At 41.5% G+C, this 18,554-nt stretch overlaps 2 protein-coding genes across 2 annotated transcripts in view; one reads left to right on the top strand and one right to left on the bottom strand.

Annotated features, from left to right (window-relative positions):
• The window catches only part of LOC129436618 (synaptonemal complex central element protein 2), a 121,857-nt gene that overhangs the window by 12,179 nt on the left and 91,124 nt on the right, over positions 1–18,554 (bottom strand). The gene's annotated exons all lie outside the window — the stretch shown is intronic.
• LOC129447654 (E3 SUMO-protein ligase ZBED1-like) lies at positions 6,064–8,817 on the top strand. The gene is made up of 2 exons (XM_073865006.1): positions 6,064–7,227; positions 7,617–8,817. Exons 1-2 carry the CDS (start codon positions 6,158–6,160, stop codon positions 8,287–8,289), a joined length of 1,743 nt encoding a protein of 580 aa, XP_073721107.1. The 5' UTR covers positions 6,064–6,157; the 3' UTR covers positions 8,290–8,817.

An 18,554-nucleotide genomic window follows, 5' to 3' on the forward strand; every position in this document is an offset into this window, starting at 1 on the left:
GATTCTTTTCAGGTGTCTGTAATTTATTTTGTCCCTATTTTAAGTCTTTGTGCCCAGTGGTCTGTCTGTGATCGTACTGTGTTATCCTGATCTGTTTGCTGTCTGTTTCAATATTGAGTAAGCCAAGTTTATTGTCCGTTTATTGTATGTTGTTAGTGTTTAGTCAGTCAAGTGTAGTTTAATGTTATATAGTCCAGTTTAGTGTTCATCCAGTCCTGTGTATATTGTCTTGTTTTATCTCCTTGTGGGTTTTTGTTTTCTTGTTTTGTCCAATAAACTGTTTAGTGTTCTAGCCGCATCTGCGCCTGGGTTCATCTCTCTTGCCATTCCTGACAGAACGATCACAGCAAAACTGAACCCAGCCCCTTCAGCCATGCAGTGTGCCTCAGACCCGATGTGGTGGAGCTCCATCTCCACCCAGACCCTCTCAGGTAGTGCGCCCTTTTCACCCCAGTGAGAGCTTCATCTCAAGGACTATGCCCTGGCAGTGGAGAGAAGTAGGGGGTGTTACAGTGAGATTCTGGCCAGTGCCTATTTGGTAGCTGGTCTGAACGACCCTCCACCTCTTCACGAAGGACAGAGTCTGCTACAGTTGCCCTACTGGGATCTGATAGACCATCTCACCCTGCGGCAACAGGACCAGAGGGGTACGCCACCTCCTAGGTCTTTGTCCAGCCCACTGCCTCCAACTGATGAGGGTTTTATTCTTGGAGTGGCGACGCAGGGGGACCCAGAACTCTCAGCCCTGATCCTCGGCAGCTCAGCACAGCCGGTCAGTCTCAGAGGAAAGCGCAAGTGGAGGATCTCCTGGGAGTCGCCCTCCGAGGGGTCCTCTACAGAGCCCGCCATGCCCACCACTCCGCCTCCTCCTTCAATTACACTCTCTGCGCCACGCCCTAAGAAGAAGAAGAGGAAGAAGGGGTCCTTGGCTCTTCAGCCAGCTGCAGCCTCCCCAGCCTTTGATACGCAGCTAGCGCAGCCGCAGCCAGAACCTGAGCAACCCATGCAGCCACAGCCAGAGTCTGCGCAACCCACGCAGCCGCAGCCAGAGCCTGCGCAACTCCAGCCGTCTGTTTCCCCGTCCCACCCAGTCTCTGTGTCTCCTGTTTTGCCTGCCCCGTCTGTTGTTTTCCCCAGTTCACCTGCATCATCCTGCCGGTCCACCTGGCTTCCTTCCTCTGTCTCCTTATCCCCTTTCGACTCCCTTTCCTCCCCACCCTTGTCAGACTTTGCCCCTTCCTGCAATGCCCTTCCCATGTCTTCCACAAGACTCCCCGCTTCACCCAGAAAGCCCAGAACTAAAAACTCACCTCCACCACCTTCCATGAACTCTTTTGCCCCCCCTCCCTTGTTTGTAATTTTTATTATTCAAACCCAACCCGTTTATTTATGCCTGTCTGCCTTTGTTGTTATTTGTAATATTTTCTTGGGTCTCGTCTGTCTGTCAGTCAGTTATGTCCAGGGTTTAGTGTTCCCCCTGAGGAGCGTCTGTTAGCCACTCCTTAAGGGGGGGGGGGGGGGTTGTACTGTCAGAATCTTGTCTTGAATTTGATCCAGTCTTTGTGACAGGGTTCTGGCATTACCATGTTTATGTGGAAGATGCGTGGTTTTAGTATTGGTTTATTCTGACCATGCATTTTCCCGGGTCTCGTCACTTTTTCCTCGCTTTCTTGTGATTCTTTTCATGTGTCTGTAATTTATTTTGCCCCGATTTAAAGTCTTTGTGCCCAGTGTTCTGTCTGTGATCGTACTGTGTTATCCTGATCTGTTTGCTGTCTGTTTCAATATTGAGTAAGCCAAGTTTATTGTCTGTTATTGTATGTTGTTAAGTGTTTAGTCAGTCAAGTCTAGTTTAATGTCATGTAGTCCAGTTTAGTGTTCATCCAGTCCTGTGTATATTGTCTTGTTTTACCCCCTTGTGAGTTTTTGTTTTCTTATTTTGTCCAATAAACTGTTCAGTGTTCTATCTGTGTCTGGGCCTGGGTTCATCTGTCTTGCCATTCCTGACAGATACATAAGAATTTAAAATAACAATTAAAAGAAAATAAATGAAAACTGTTTAAAATGTGTGAAAAACAATAAAACGTGTATAAAAGTGTAGGCAGTCTGAAGCAGCACAGAGCTCATTCAGTAAATGCAGGGTTAAACAGATGTGTTTTAATCTATATTTAAAACTGTTTACTGTTGAAGCACATCTGATCTCTTCTGGAAGCTGATTTCAGTTACAGGTGGCATAATAGCTTAATGCCATAGACTGTAAAAAAGTATATGCCCCCCTCAGCTTAGCTATATATAGGGCCCTATAAAATCCGTTTTATTTTTTCCCAAATTCCGTTTTATTTTTTCCCAAATTCCGTTTTCTCCGTTTTAATTTTTGCAAATTCCGTTTTATCCGTTTTAATTTTTGGCAATTATATTTTTTACCCTTTACTTTTATTTTAGTCATAAAAAGAGTGTGCCTGTAATGTTAATGATTAAAATGTAAATGATTTGGGGGGAAAACTGGATAACAGGATTACTTAATGACTATAAAAGATGCATTTACACACGCACATATACACACGCGCGCACGCGCACACACAACTCAATTCAATGCATTGTTTTTTAGTGTTGTTGCAGGAGGCTACAACAAGGTGTCAACGCAGTGGTGCCTTCAGAAGTGCCTTAAACACATCAATCCAGCGGAACGCGATCCATATTTTATACACAATCGCTTGAAATGCATATAACTTTACAAACATACACAGGATAGTGATCTGACTTAGGACAGCGTGATCACGCAGCTCTTTGCACGTGCGAGCGAAAGAGAGACAGAGAGCAGCGCCATGATGCAGATGATTATATTTTAAATGCGAGGGGTAGTTAGTTTGCCTCAGCTCGCTTGAAATGCATAAAACTGAACAAATACATGAGGATTTGTGTTCGCACTTCGGACAGATGCGTGAGCGCGTGACCGTGAGAGGTACAGTGAGACAGACATGGATGAGAGAGTGCATGTATCTTAGCGCTCACCGTGAACAGAGTGTTGACTAAACTTCCAAAATAACAGTTCTCCGGTCACATAAAAGTCATGTGAGACCTGCTCGGAACTAAGTGCTTAGCGTCGAATTTCTTGATTTTTTCTCTGACGAAAGCAGAGTCGTGGAGAGCCGCTTCGCCATGGTTTCAGTGTTTTGGAGGAGGTCTGAAACGACGGGAGGGGGCGTGTCGCTCAGATTTACTTCCCCCGGTTTGCATTTCCCCCAGACATACGTTCGTCTCCCACACAAAAACATAATTTTATTCAAAATATGTAAAATTCCGCAAAATTCCGCGTTAATACTAGATTCCGTGTTAATTAGCCAATTCCGCGATACCGTCCGCGATTCCGTGATCGCGGAAATTATAGGGCCCTATATATAGACCAAAACCACTTTTTGTACCAGGCTGTAAACATACTTTCTACTGTAAAGTTGGTCATTTTAACATGGAGGTCTATAGAAATTGACTCCCTTTTGGAGCTAGCCTTTAGCAGCCACTCTGTGAATTGCAGTTAAAATCACTTCCATATTGGCTTCATCAGAGATCGAAAGGTTGCCTCTCGCTAACTGCTGACGCACCCTTGTTTTGAGTGAACCCTTGGTATTTCTAACGGACCTGATCATAATGATCTGAGTAATCTGTTAGGTTTATATTCAGTTAGCATCCTAAGCCATTAAGTGATTTATAAATGAGTAATAATACTTTAAAATCAAATTTAAATGTAACAGAAAGCCAGTGTAAGGACTAGAGGCCTGGAGTAATGTGCTCAGATTTTTTGGTTCTGGTCTGGCAGCAGCTGTGTTCTGTATGAGCTGAAGCTGTCTAATGGTCTTTTTGGGGATCCCAGTAAGAAGTCCATTGCAATAATCCACTCTGCTGGTGATGAAAGCGTGAACAAGTTTCTCCAAGTCCTGTCTTGAGACAAAACTTCTGATTTTGGCTATATTTCTGAGGTGGTAGTAAGCGAATTTGCTTTTTGCTTTCACATGACTCCTGAAATTAAGGCCAGAGTCTATAATTTCTGACTTATTTTGCGTCTTTAGACCCCTAGATAAAAGTAAATGAAATTGTGTGTTCTCTACTACCAGCTTGCAGGTCCTGAGCTACGGGCTCGTATCGGCGTGGGACTGTTTCCACTGAGTGTTGGGAAGTGAACGCCTGGGTGTCCTTCGTAAGTCTACCTGCAAGTGGAAAACAAGGATTTGGCTGTGTACACACACGTCTCCTCCACCCGTCTGAACCTCGAATGGCTAAAGTCCTGTATATGCGTCCACCTGTTTGCCGTAAGTCAAACTTACCAGTATACTCACCTGTAAAACCACCTGTACGCCCAAAGCTAAAAGCCCCGTGTACTTCCCTGTGTGGCTCCTGTCAGCCCAAAGCTAAGAGCTCAGTATACTTACCTGTAAACACCCACCTGTACGCCCAAAGCTAAAAGCCCCATGTACTTACCTGTATGCCTCCTGTCTCCCCAAAGCTAAGAGCCCGGTATACTTACTTGTAAAAACCCACCTGTACGCCCAAAGCTAAAAGCCCCATGTACTTACCTGTATGCCTCCTGTCTGTCCAAAGCTAAGAGCCCAGTATACTCACCCGTAAAACCCCCCGTATGCTTAAAGCTTAACGCACATGTACCTACCTGTATGCCTCCTGTCTGCCCAAAGCTAAGAGCCCAGTATACCCACCTGTAAAACCTTGTGTACAGCCAAAGCTAAAAGCCTGCGTACTTACCTGTATGCCTCCTGTCTGCCCAAAGCTAAGAGCCCAGTATATTCACCTGTAGACCTCAGTGCACTTATCTGTATATTTTCTGTACGCCCGAAGCTAAGAGCTGTGATATGTACCTGCATGCTTACCTCGACAACTTCTGTACACCCAACGCTGAGAACTCAGTGTGCTGACCGTATACCTCCTGAACGTCTCAAAGCTAAGAGCCCAGTGCACTTACCTGTATACCCTCTGTACACCCGAACATAAGAGCCATTGTACTTACTTGTATACCTTTACCTGTTACATCCTCTTGTGAGTCCAGGAGTACGGGTCTGGAGAAAATCCCCTGCAGTTTACGGGTGAGAAGAGAAAGTCAAGTCTGGAGTACTTACCTGCAGTTCACGAGGCCAAATAAGAGACGTCCCCTTCCACGCCCCTTTTAAATCCAGGAGGACGAGCGCATCCATGTCAGCCCCCCTCCTGGTTCCAGAAGTTGCTTTTTTTTAGATCCCCTCTTTCCCCCTCCCCTTTTTTTCAATAAACCTTGTTAAATTTTATATCTCTCGTCTGTTTGTTCATTGGGGTGTTTTGGGACCTCCTCAGGGTGGAAACAGAGGGAGGAGCGTGACTCACGGTAGTGGTGGTCCGCTCCAACCTGTGAAAATTCCACCAACGGGGAACAGTCCAGAAGAAGGTGTGTCCTTTTGTGATGGCACCACAAGCCACCGTTCGCTTGCAGAGCGCAGATATCTGGAGTGCACATACGACCGAATAAGTGAGTGTAGGTATAGAGGTGCGAACTTGATGCGGGCAGCTACAGGGACCCAATGTAAATTGATAAGGAGGGGTGTGACATGTGGTCTCTTCGGTTCATTAAAGACCACTTTGCCTGCCACATTCTGGATAATCTGTAGAGGTCTGGCTGTGGAGGCTAGAAGGCCAGCCAGGAGAGCATTACAGTAGTCCAGTCTGCTTAGGACTAGGTCAAGGATTTGTATGCTCGGACAGAAATTATCTGATTTTCCTGATGTTGTAAAGGAAAAATTCACAGGATTGTGCAGTGTTAGCAATGTAATCAGTGAAGCTCAGCTGGTCGTCAATGATCACTCCAAAGTTACCGGCTGTCTGGACATGGATATGGTAGATGAGCCCAACTGAATAAGGTTGTGTTGTATTGTCAGGTCTGCCGAGATCACAAGCAGTTCTGTCTTTGTAAGGTTCAGCTGCAACATCACTCAAGGAGGCAGAAATCTGAGTGGAAACCGTGGAATCGTTTGGTTAAAATTAGTGCTGTCAAAATTAGCGCGTTAACGCATGCGATTAATTTGAAACATTTAACGCGTTAAAAAAAATTAACGCAATTAACGCGGTTGCAGTTTTTTTTATTTCCGGTTGTGGCCCATGTGTGTTCAACGTGCACAGAAATATGGATAAGACCAAGGAAGGAGTTTTAGACGGAAAGTTTCAATATAAAACTCTGCCGGATGGTTCTGTGGATAAAACAAAAGTAATCTGTGCATTTTGCAAAGCCGAATTTAATTACCACAGAAGTAATTCGTCTTTGGCATATCACTTAAAAGCAAAACACCCCACCGAAACCATCTCTACGGGGCCTCGCCAATGTAAATTGCAGGAGTGCGTTCGTGGTAAAATGACAAGATCTGTAAGTGATAAGGTAATGAATGCTTTGGTTAGTTGGATAGCTAAAAACTGCCGACCCATCAACATAGTAGATGACGATGGACTGCGGGACATCATAAGAACTGCATCCGGAGACGCCTCATACAATATGCCCTCAAGAGGAACCATCATGTCAAAAATACACACTTTGTATGACGATGAGAAGGCACGGAGGATGAACACATTACAGCAAGCGACACACATCGCACTGACAGGGGACCACTGGACTTCTGTGAGCAATGACAACTACTTAGGCATCACAGCGCACTTCGTTGATAAAGAATGGAAATTGCATTCATTCGCACTAACCGTGTCTAAAACTGAGGAACGACAGTACGCTGAGGCATGTGCGGATCATTTTCTCGATGTGGCAAGGGAATGGGAAATCGAGGACAAGTTAAGCACACTTGGCACTGACAGTGCTCGTAATATGGTTGCTGCCGCGAGACTACTTCCATTTGAACACCTGCCCTGCACGGCCCACATTTTGCAACGAACTGTCACAGTTTCCATTCACGGCAGTGGATTTGAAAGTGTCCTAGCTAAATGTCGCAAGATCGTTGGGCACTTTAAGCATAGTCCATCCAACGCTCACGAACTAATGGAACAGCAAGTTGCATGTGGACAGAAACAAGAATCTCTCGTTCAGGACGTTACGACTAGATGGAATTCTACCCTAGAGATGGCCAAGCGAATTCAGCGAAACAAATCTCCACTGACCACTACCCTGGCTCAGCAAAAGAGCAATGTTGCCATGTTGACTACACAGGAGCTCGCCAAACTGCAAAAGCTGGAGGAACTACTTGAACCTTGCAGGTAGATTAATATTATTTTTTCCGTCTCTTGTCTGTTTTCACTATCCCCCACCTGTGTGTGCCTGTGTGCCCGCTGCCAAGGCATGCTGCGTAAAACAAAAAAGTTAAGATTAGTGTAAAACATTATTAAAGGTGAAGAAGAAATAAATATGGTGTTGAACAATGTAATGTAAATAAAATACAATTGTGTGTGTGTGTGTGTGTGTGTGTGTGTGTGTGTGTGTGTGTGTGTGTGTGTGTGTGTGTGTGTGTGTGTGTGTGTGTGTGTGTGTGTGTGAGAGAGAGAGAGAGAGAATGAGTGAGTGTGAGAGTGTAAGTGTACATGTTACATACTGGCACAAAATTAGTTTCTTTGCATTTAATAGCAACATCTTGTGCTTTCCATTACAGATATGTAACTGAACTGCTGGGAGGAGAGCAGTACATCTCCTGCTCAGTGGTATTGCCAGCCTTGTGCCACTTGTTCAAAATTATGGAGTCCACAGAGGATGATCCAGCCTATGTAGTAAAATTCAAAAATGATTTTACTTCAGACCTATCTAAAAGGAAGGACAACACTAATCTCACATGGCTGAAGATCGCTACTGCAATTGACCCAAGGTTTAAAGACCTAAAGTGTCTTCCCAAAGATGAAAGGAATGAGGTGTGGGCTTCACTAAGCAAGCTGTTAATGGCACAGAGTCCTGGAAAACAAGAGTCTAAAGAGACAACAGACCAACAGCCACCAAAGAAGAGAAGGATCTCCGTCTTGCTGGTTTCTTCTGATTCAGAATCAGATGAAGAAGAAGAGTCCATAGAACAGTGTCTTAACCGCTACAAAGCAGAGCCCAAATTGCACATGGAGGGTTGTCCACTACAGTGGTGGAAAAAGAGAGAAGCAACACATGCAAGGCTGGCACCAATAGCATGCAAGTATCTGTCAACCCCTGCTACAACGGTGCCTTGTGAGAGACTGTTCTCACTCTCAGGTCACATCGTTCAAAAGAAAAGGGCCACATTGTCCCCTGATAATGTCAACAGACTGGTCTGTCTCAGCAACTGGCTGAATGTAAAGGAGGACTAAGCAAAATAGTTTTTACTTCATAATTAATGTTCTCAACTCTCAGCAATACAACGTTACAATGAGTACAATTGTTTGTATTCATTCCTTTATTATTATTATATTTTCCAATTTCCATATTTGCAATGACTATACTTTGGAATTTTTTTGCAGTCCACTTAGAATTCAACATGGAAATCATTTTTGTTTTTTATTTGCATTGATTGTTTTGAAATTCAAATGGCACTTACATGCCTGTTTTTATTTCTGTAATAAATATGGCTTTCAAGCCAACAGTTAATTTGGAGGATATTGATGGTTTATTGCAGGTATGTTGTTTACATGAGAAAATCTGTGTTACAAGTTAAACAAAAATTCCAATAAACAATCATATTTTGAATTTAAATAGTTTCTTTGTCTTGAGTTTACATTAATTATTTACGTTTTACATTTACATATCCAAAAAGTTTGTCTTTTAATTGCGATTAATCGCGATTAATTTCAAAAGATTGTGCGATTAATTAGTTAATTTTTTTTAATCGATTGACAGCACTAGTTAAAATAAGAGATGGAGTTGCGTGTCGTCAGCACAGCATTGGTAAGAAAAGCCATGTTTCAGAATGATATCCTAAGGATTCATTTCAATTCAATTAAATTTTATTTCACAATAGGTAATTGTTTCAAAGCACCTTACATTAATAGAAGCAGGGAAAAACACAGAAAATGTAAATATCATGAATGAAATAATTTGTAATTGTTTATTTAGTTTTCTATTGAAAATTATTTTCAAATACACAGGATTATTGTTCCATTTAAATACATTGTAAAACTTGAATTACAAAAAAGTTTTAAATATATCCATTATTTTTCATTTACAAAGTTACTTATTAATTTACATTTTTATGTTCAAATCATTAAATTGATTAAATTTGATTCTTTTTTAAGGGGCACTCTTGGTCCTCCATACATAATTATGAGACTTTAGGGTCAAACAATTGTAAGGGGAAAATATGTTTCTTCATGTGATTTTGTATGGGATACCTAATAGGATCATTGCTTTAGTGTTTTTGATCATCACTCAAAGGTTGCGTGAGATTATTCACCTTATTCCGCCACGCCCCTTTTTAATTCTTCGCTCTTCCGCATTTTGTCAACCGACTTCCGCTGCTAATATGGCACAGTGCATTCGGTGGTTAGTTTGGGGGTTAGAAGATTGTTTGTAGTTCACTATAACTTTAGCCAAATGACAAATATCGCTACTGCTGTTAATGTTTTAAATAAGGAGCACGGAGAAAACTTCATAAGACGCTCGGATAGTCTTATATCGTCCCATCAATCGAATTGCACAACATCTGATCACATTGTAAAGGTTTAATATAAATGCACAACATCTGATCACACTGTAAATGTTTAATAACTGCACAACATCTGATCACATTGTAAAGGTTTAATATAACTGCACAACATCTGATCACATTGTAAAGGTTTAAGATAATTGCAGAACATCTGATCACACTGTAAATGTTTAATATCACTGCATGACATCTGATCACATATGAAGGTTTAATGTAACTTTACAACATGTAAAGCAAGACCACCCTGCAATAAATTAAGACGCAGCTTTATCGGAGTCATCAGGAGCTGATCCCAAGTGTTTATCTGGAAGCTGTTGGTGTATGTACTGGTAAAGTGCTTGGCGACTGTGTAATGGATGCAATATCAACCCTGTGTAAAGCTGAACCAAAGATGGTTGTTTCTCAGCAGAGATGTGTACATTTCTGCCAGCTCAACACATTGAAGCAGTTTCTCGGACAGGGTTTACAGGACTAGGATTTAATTATATTAGGACATTTAAGTTTTTACAAGCAAACCCTACAAAAAAACAAGACTGGTGCGCATCTTGTGACAAAACAATGGCACTCATATATGTTGAGGTATGTCAGTAAAAGTTGTTTTTAAATTATTGTAGCTCAAATATGCATTTTAGCCTGGGACCAGGATAAGCCCTGTCAGGGAAACTGCACCATTGTTTTCCCATATCAGATGTAGGTTGCTTCAGGTTGAGTTGTGATTTTAAAGTGTAGTTGTGGTCAGAGACGGATGGATCCTCCCATTGTGTTTCTGCATCACAGTTTAGGAAGATGTTGATTGTATCATCCTCACAGTTGTCCACTGCATCACTAGTTGTAGTATTCACTACACATCAATGCATCTGTGAAAACAATATAACCATAAACAGTTTTATGTTAGTATTTAAAATAAACTTGCATCATAAGAATTAATATATAAATGGCACCCATACTTAAACAGAACAGTGTGTAAGAGAGAGATGCATTAAAACGAGACAGTAACATTATACACACAGCCTTTAACTTCAGTGTTAAATAATACGTTGTTTAATAGGTCAATATCTGAATGAGAAATGAACTGACATTCTAGCATCTGAAATCTCAGTAACTTGTAGGAATCACGTGGGCTACTGTAAGAATGCAATGTACTATAATATCTCGTTGTACTATCGTAAATATAAAAATATAGGTGGACAATTAAAACCATTCAAATAGTTGCATTTTATAAACTAATGTTACTGATCTTAAGTGTATTTGTAGAACGGACTTCACAAATCTAACTTTAGGCGAACGAGCACAAAGTTAGCTAAGATAGCTTACCTGAAACTGGCCACCTTTTCAACACCCGGCGTGGTTTAAAGTTACCGGAACATCGTAGTCGACCCATTACTTGGGATAAGGGTGTTCCTCGGTTGGCTTAAAATTTGTAAGAAAGAAACATAAAGGCGCTCGAGTGAGCTTTTTAAGCTTAACGCGTCGCCTTCAGTCACTGCCTCAGCTGCTCATCGTCTATGCGGCCGGAAGAACGTTGACAAAATGAGCGAAATGGCGCCGCCCTTGTTGTCGTGGAAAATAAGGTGAATAAGAAATAAGAACAGGACATGTTCATGGGATTAGCTTGGCATTTTAACAATGCTATCTAAAATAATAAGAGCTCTAGGAGACAATAAGGACAGTTGCAAGTTATAAACATATGTTATCCCGAACAGGTTTTCTGTGGTTAAAGTTTAGTTATCTTAGTTTAACTATCTATTGTGGTTATAGATCTAGTTTTGTTATGCATTACCAGACCATGCATTACCAGACACAGAGCAAGTCAACCAAACAGGCATATATGCATAGATAAATAAAAGGAATGAAGGGGAGTATAAATAGAAATGAGAGTTTAGTGTTAAATAACTCGAAAGCATTTTTCAAATGGGTTTGTAAGGAACCATATTGAATTGTTTCCTTTATAAAAGAAAATGAAAAATCTATTTACATTAAACACTAAGCTATTTTGTAATATTGTATTTATTTTTTATTTTTAATACCTTAAAATTGTAAATATACAGAAATGGTCTGCACAGTAGAAATTAGAAAATAATTATTTTTAATAACAAAGTTTGTTTTGACAATTGTTTTGCCTCACTTTTTGTCAGGTTTGTCTGTAAAAACTACCTAAATGTGATATAACTAAGGCCTTGTCCTGGATTAATCTAAACCCTGTCTGGAAAAACGCCCAAAAGTGCAGAGTAACTGTGCATTCATACCGCCACCGGCGAGAGCGTCAAAGTGGCCGGAAGACATTCATTTTCAATGAGAGCAGCGGCGCGTTAAGTCCTTGTCATCCTTCATGTTTAGGGCATAGAGCAAGCCAAAGACATAAATGCATTAATAAAATCTCACAAATTTTCCAGCACAACCTGCTCATTGGAAAGGGATCTTGACATGGAAAAGCGCGGCAGCTATACCGGGACCATACCTGTAAGGCTGAATAGGCTAAATAAACAAAACAAGCCAACGAGCATCAAGTTCGCAGTATCGTTATTCCACATCACTGAATTCAATGAATTACATAAATACAGGAGCAGCATATAGCGGACTCTCACGGCTGTAGACGATAATGTTGTCTTTTGGTTCATATATGTCAAAAGAATTCATACTGACTTACAAGTCGCGTCACTAGCCAAACTATGAAAAAAAGTGTGACTTATAGTCCGGAAAATACAATACCTAGCGAGCAGCTGGCGTCCGGCACACAGGTTGTGGAAGATATCTAAATAACTAGGCGAGCAGCAATAAACGCAGCATTCTTGTAGTCACATATTGCAGTACCCAACAAGCGGACGAGGTCCGGTGTTAAAACTATGGGTGTCAGGGCTCGTACGTTGGACAGCACAAAGCATAAAGTCCAATGAAACGGCAGAGCGGCGGAGAGGAGCTCACTCAGTGCTACCGGGCAGCGGTCACAAACGGGAGACAGTAGAGCATAAGACCGGCAGGGCAGAGAGAGGTGTCCTAATGAGAGGTGAACGAGAGAAAGCAGACAGAGCAGGCAGAGCAAAAAATACAAAAAGGTCAAAAATGTATAAATCCAACAAAAACGGCGAACACGACATGACAAGAATAAATCAACATAACAATGACGAACTCGCAAGGAGCAACAAAACACAGAGAGCTTAAATACCAAACGAATGGGGAGACAAATGAGAAACAGGTGGATGTCGCAGGTAAATGAAATCAGTGATAATGAGATCACTCCGGTGGCAGACGCGCACGTGAGAACTGTCAAAACACAAAACACACACACACCAAAAACAAAAGAAACGGAACAGACGAAAGACCAAAGTCATGACAATGGGAGATAATTCAACTGTAGTAAACACATGACTTAAGCATCCAGCGAGCAGACAGTTTCCGGCGCCAAGGATGCAGGAAATAATTTGAGTAACCAAGGAGTAGTACTGTACGCGGTACTCTTGCAGTAAATCCACAACTTAAACACCCAGCGGGTGGAGAGCATTCGCCACTATGATATTCACAAAATAGTGGTGTGGTAGCACCACCCCACACACGCCCTAATAAAATAACAAACCAGGCACTGGAGGTAGAGGGCGTACTCACCGAAAGCACTTGGAAAGCCAAGGAGAAGACATGCAGATTGTAAAACCTAGCAAAGGTGTTCTGAGATGACCAATCAACAGTCAAGCAAAAATCCTGGATAGATGCGCCTTTAGACCAAGCCCATGGAGCTACGATCGCTCTCGTAGAATAGGCTCTAATATCCAAAGGGCACTCCACTCCCTGGCTATTGTATGCCAGTGAAATAGTATCAACCTCCCAATGAAAAAGTCTTTGTTTGGAAACAGGTTATCCTTTAGCGCTGCCCCCATAACAAATAAACAGCTGCTCCACTGTCTGGAACGGCGCCAAGCAGTCGATATAAGCCTTGAGGGCTCTCACCAGGCAAAGCTCACTCTGGACTAGTGCATCCGTAGACGCCGCGCTGTCAAAGGAAAAAGCGGAGATTGAAATAACATGTGCTCTAAATGGCGTATATAGTGATTTAGGCACATAACCTGCTCTGGGTTTCAGCGTAATGTTGTAGTCTACAGGTCCAAACTGTAAGCATTCAGCATTCACAGAGACCCCACGACATCTCCTATTCGCTTAGCATAGCTTAGCTTCAGCGTATCAAGCACACTTTGCAGCAGTCAGTGGTTCCCGCACACACTACACACGTGAAGTTTCCACTTCTCGAGCCGTTCGCCTGAGATCTCAAGGTCTGCACTTCATCTTGCCAGGGACATGCGTCGCTCTTATTAAAAGGAGATGATGATCCTCCTACAGCAGCATCATCTCTGCCTGTCTGAACAGAGGCCTGGAGTGCACCGCTCCCTGGCAATTGATGTATGAGACTACCGTAGTGTTGTCCGCCCTGACAAAAACATGATGGCCCCCGATCAACATCATAAAGCTCTGCAGTGCTAGATAGATGCTATGAGCTCTAGGCGGTTAATATGCCATGACCACTCTGTCTGCGACCAGGAGCCCGAAGCTGAAACGCCATTGCATAGGGCTCCCCAGCCCGTTAGCGACACCTCCGTCATGACCACTTTCTTCCTTGTGACCAACCCAAGATGGGCACCCTCACTGAATAGCTTGGGATCGAACCAGGGTCAGAGCACTCGCATACATCCATTCGTAACTGTAACGTGCACTCTTCCCAATATCCATATCCGTTTTATTACCCCGTTTCCTGAAGGATTCCTGCCAGGGGCTCTTATGACGCACCACCACGTCAGTTCTCGCTGCGAGGGTCGTCGTCACGAGGGGTTGCACTGCCGGCCGGCGTGGCGCAGATTTGGAGCGATGTCTTGACAGCAGCGGTCACACCAGGCCATGAGACGCAGGGCAGCGAGGCAGGAAGTCACCGCTCCGTTTCTTCCGAGAAACGCTCCGTGATGGTGTCCACCACACCGTCGAACAGGCCAGATGGAGAAACGGGTGCGTTGAGCAGCGTCTTCCTGTCGACCTCTTTCAGTGAGATATAACCACAGCTGGCAATTCATCACCCATGCTGCCTCCGATGGCTTGCGCTGACTACTTTGTAGCCTTCAGCGAGAAGTCTGTAGCTGCCCTCAGATCCCTGAAGGTGTTTAAATACATGCTGCCCTCATCCAGGGCCTTCAGCACCTGCGCCTGGAAAATCTGCAGGACCGCCATGGGTGCGTTTGTTGCAATGGAACATTCTATTGTGTTTTGCCTCTTGGTACTTCTATACTCTTTGGTGATATGTAAGGATACAATGTTTACATGATACATTATTAATAGGTAAAGGGTAAAGCTGATTGGTGGGTTCTTGTCACATGACCTGCAGTGCAACATTCTGAACTTGAACAATTTTCAACTCAATGCAGTGCCGGCATACCTGAAAAAAAACAAAGAGTATGTTGCACCACGTCGCTCTCCCTACTTGAGCGCGCTTGCCGCGTGTCTTAATTTAAAATAACATAATTTTGCAAGTAAAAGACGTGACATGTAAATGGCCCCTAACACAGCTGGATCTCTAAAATTCACAATAGTATAAAACTATTACATAGTCCTAATAATTCATTAACAATCACAAAAGGATAAAATAAAGCAGTGAGTGCACTGCTAAATTCTTATCAAATAATTTCACTCCATCCATCCATCCAACCAACCGTTTCCAAGAGGGCTCATCGTATGCAAGGCTACGGGAAGGTTGGAGCCTATTCTAGCATCTCAGGCCACAAGCAGGGTACACCCTGTATAGATGATCAATCCATCACAGGACACACATTTGAATTCTTTATTTGAACCCACCAATCATATTTCTTTACAGACAGGATTCAAATATTTCTCAAGGGTGAACTACATCATTGACACAGCCAGTCTTACTGCAGATACAGAACTTTGCATGTTGTTCAGATTTTTCCTTAGTTAGCCCTGCCAGTCGTAACCCACTACTAGTTGATCAATACTACCAACCTACATGCATAGGAAAACTCCCGGTGTTTCGGATTGCCAGTCCATTTGCATTTACTTTTTTACATTTGTCTATGTTGCTGTACTATTGTGCACTTTCCCTCCAACTAAAGACAATTGAGAAATCCCTAGCCCTTCACATAAACTCACTAAATAAAGGGGTAAGTGAAAGTGTAGGGGTAAGGGGTAGAAATGGGATTGGGCCTACATGTGTCTATTATTTTTTCTTTTACAAAGTTATTTATTTACATTTTTATTTTCAAATCATCAAATTACTAAATTGAATCTTTCTTTTATTTTTAAGCGGCACTCCCGGTCCTCCACATGCTACCACTATTTGTTAAAAAGCACTGTATGTACCTGCATCATCATCCTACTTTCTTGTAAAAATGTTCTGTAAAATATATAACCTTGATATCTTTAATACTGACTGAGGTCATGTCAAAGATTAAAATCAATATCACATCAATGACCGAAATCAAACTTTGATGCTCTAATTACATTATGAGACTTTAGCCTGGATTTCACCTGTTATAGGATTATTGCTTTAGTGTTGTTAATCATAAATAACTCGATGGTTGCGTGCAGGTATAAGACCTGGACGTGTTCCTTTCCATTTCATGGGTTTAGCTTGGCATTGTGTAAATGCTATCTAAAATAATAAGAGATCTAGGAGACAATAAGGACAGCTGCAAGTTATGAACATTTGTATTTCCAAACAGGTTTTCTGTGTTAAAAGTTTAGTTATATTTAGTTTTAAAAAACATGCAAACAATTTTCAGTAACAGAATAGAAACAATGTCCCTTTCACTATCTATTGATATATTGATGCACAGATAAGTAAAGGAATGCTGGTGAGCATTGATAGAATTGAGAGATTTTGATATGGTAATTGACAATTAAGATGTCTTTTATTTACCAGGTTGGTGAGGATAAACACACACACCAGAGATATGCAGATGGTGGTTCCAGGGGTGGGTTTCAGGTGAGTATTATTGTAGAGGAGTTGGGTAAAGTTAGAGGATATGGGGTGAGGGTATGGAGAAAGCAGGTAAGGAGTATTAATGAGTAAAGAGTCCTTTTCCATAACAGAAACCAGATGATGTGGCAGAGGGAAGTGTGTGCTTAAATAGTACTCTTTGTGTATGATGGGTGCACCAGGTGCATGTGATTAGAATTCTGGTGATTTAGTGCACTGAGTGGTGAGAGAGCCTGGTGTTAATGTGACTTGTATCTTTAATTATAAAACTGTTAGTTCCAATCCTTGATTCTGATTGGTCAATAGGTGTGCTTTATTCACGATAAAACACTGCTATGACCGCTTCACCCAACGGTTCTATTTAATATCACTGCGCCCTTAGCAACACATAAACATATAATGAGACAAAGTCTGAGAACAGTTTGTTGTTTTTATTTGAGCTTTCATGTTGTTGTTCGCAGTCAGGGACTATTTTTTCTAGTGGAAGGAATGCTTTTATTGATTTAACTTCATGAAAGTTGCACTAATATTTTTTTTTACTTTAATATTGTGTGGTAACTGTTTTATAAAAGCAATAAGGTACTTGAGGCAAGTGCTGTATCGTGAATAAGTAACGGCTGAAGGGGTTGCAGGCACTCCGCTTCGCGTCGTGCCTAACAACGCCCTTCAGCCGTTACTTATTCACGATACAGCACAGCCTCTCGTACCTTATTGCTTACTTAACCATCTGAAATAAACATATTTTTACCTTCATTTTAAGGGCCAGATTTACTAACAGCTTGTGCCAACGCACGCCATCATTTTGGCGATAAATAACGATGTTGATATTTACTAAAGATGCGCAATGGATAATTAGCACTGAAAAGGTGTTTAGTGGTTATTGGCAAAAATATAATCAGTCACAAAAATAAAATTCGATATTGGCAGATATTTTTGCTCGTTTTTAGCACAAATTCACTAAAATTTGATATTTTTTGTCTAATAACTAGACTTATTTTTTTGGGTCATTTTGCTCATGAAGAAAAGACATCTTAGTTTAAGAATTTTTAGATATTTGTACCGAAAACAAGACAAAAATACTAAGTAAGAAAGTCATTTTTTGCAGTGTGTGGTCCTGCCTGTGAAAACTCAGCTGAAATAATTTTATTTTACTACACAAAAAATAACCTCGATATGTGTAATATAGACTAAGGTCATGTCAAAAATTAAAATCAATATCACATCATTGACCGAAATCAAACTTTGATGCTCATAATTAGATTATGAGACTTTAGCCTGGATTTCACCTGTTAAAGAATCATTGCCTTCGTGTTGTTGATCATAAATAACTTGATGGTTGGGTGCGAGTATAAGACCCGGACGTGTTCCTTCCCATTTCATGGGTTTAGCTTGGCATTTTGAAAATGCTTTCTAAAATAATAAGAGATCTAGGAGACAATATGGACAGTTGCAAGTTATTAACATATGTATTCCCAAACAGGTTTTCTGTGTTTAAAGTTTAGTTATCTTTAGAAATGGCCCTCATTTATCATTCTCGAGTAGAAACGGGTGTATATGTTGGCTTAAGATTATGTGTACACTCCTCTCACCGCCTGATTTATGAAGCTGTGCGTACCTTTGAAATTCAGGTGTAAGCAATACCTGCCCTTCATAAATGCCGCCGCTGAAAACGACCGTCATTAGAATAACACGCCCATATAAATTCAAGTCTCCGCCTCCCCCACGACCTCATTTTACAACATGGACACACAGAAGACGGCAAAGAAGAGAAACTGGGGAAGTGGAAAGAAACAAAATTGTTTTATTTGGGAGTTTAAAAAGTGGGATTAAAGACACATTAATAATTTCATGACAATTTGTAATATTTTTATTATTAATGACGCTTATTGATATTTAGAAGAATAATTATTTATTATTATTATTATTATTATTATTATTTACTGTTGCCTACATCTAAATTCTAAGTCTGC

This window comes from Misgurnus anguillicaudatus, unplaced genomic scaffold (genome assembly GCF_027580225.2).
Source record: "Misgurnus anguillicaudatus unplaced genomic scaffold, ASM2758022v2 HiC_scaffold_29, whole genome shotgun sequence".
Taxonomy (NCBI): Eukaryota; Metazoa; Chordata; class Actinopteri; order Cypriniformes; family Cobitidae; genus Misgurnus; species Misgurnus anguillicaudatus.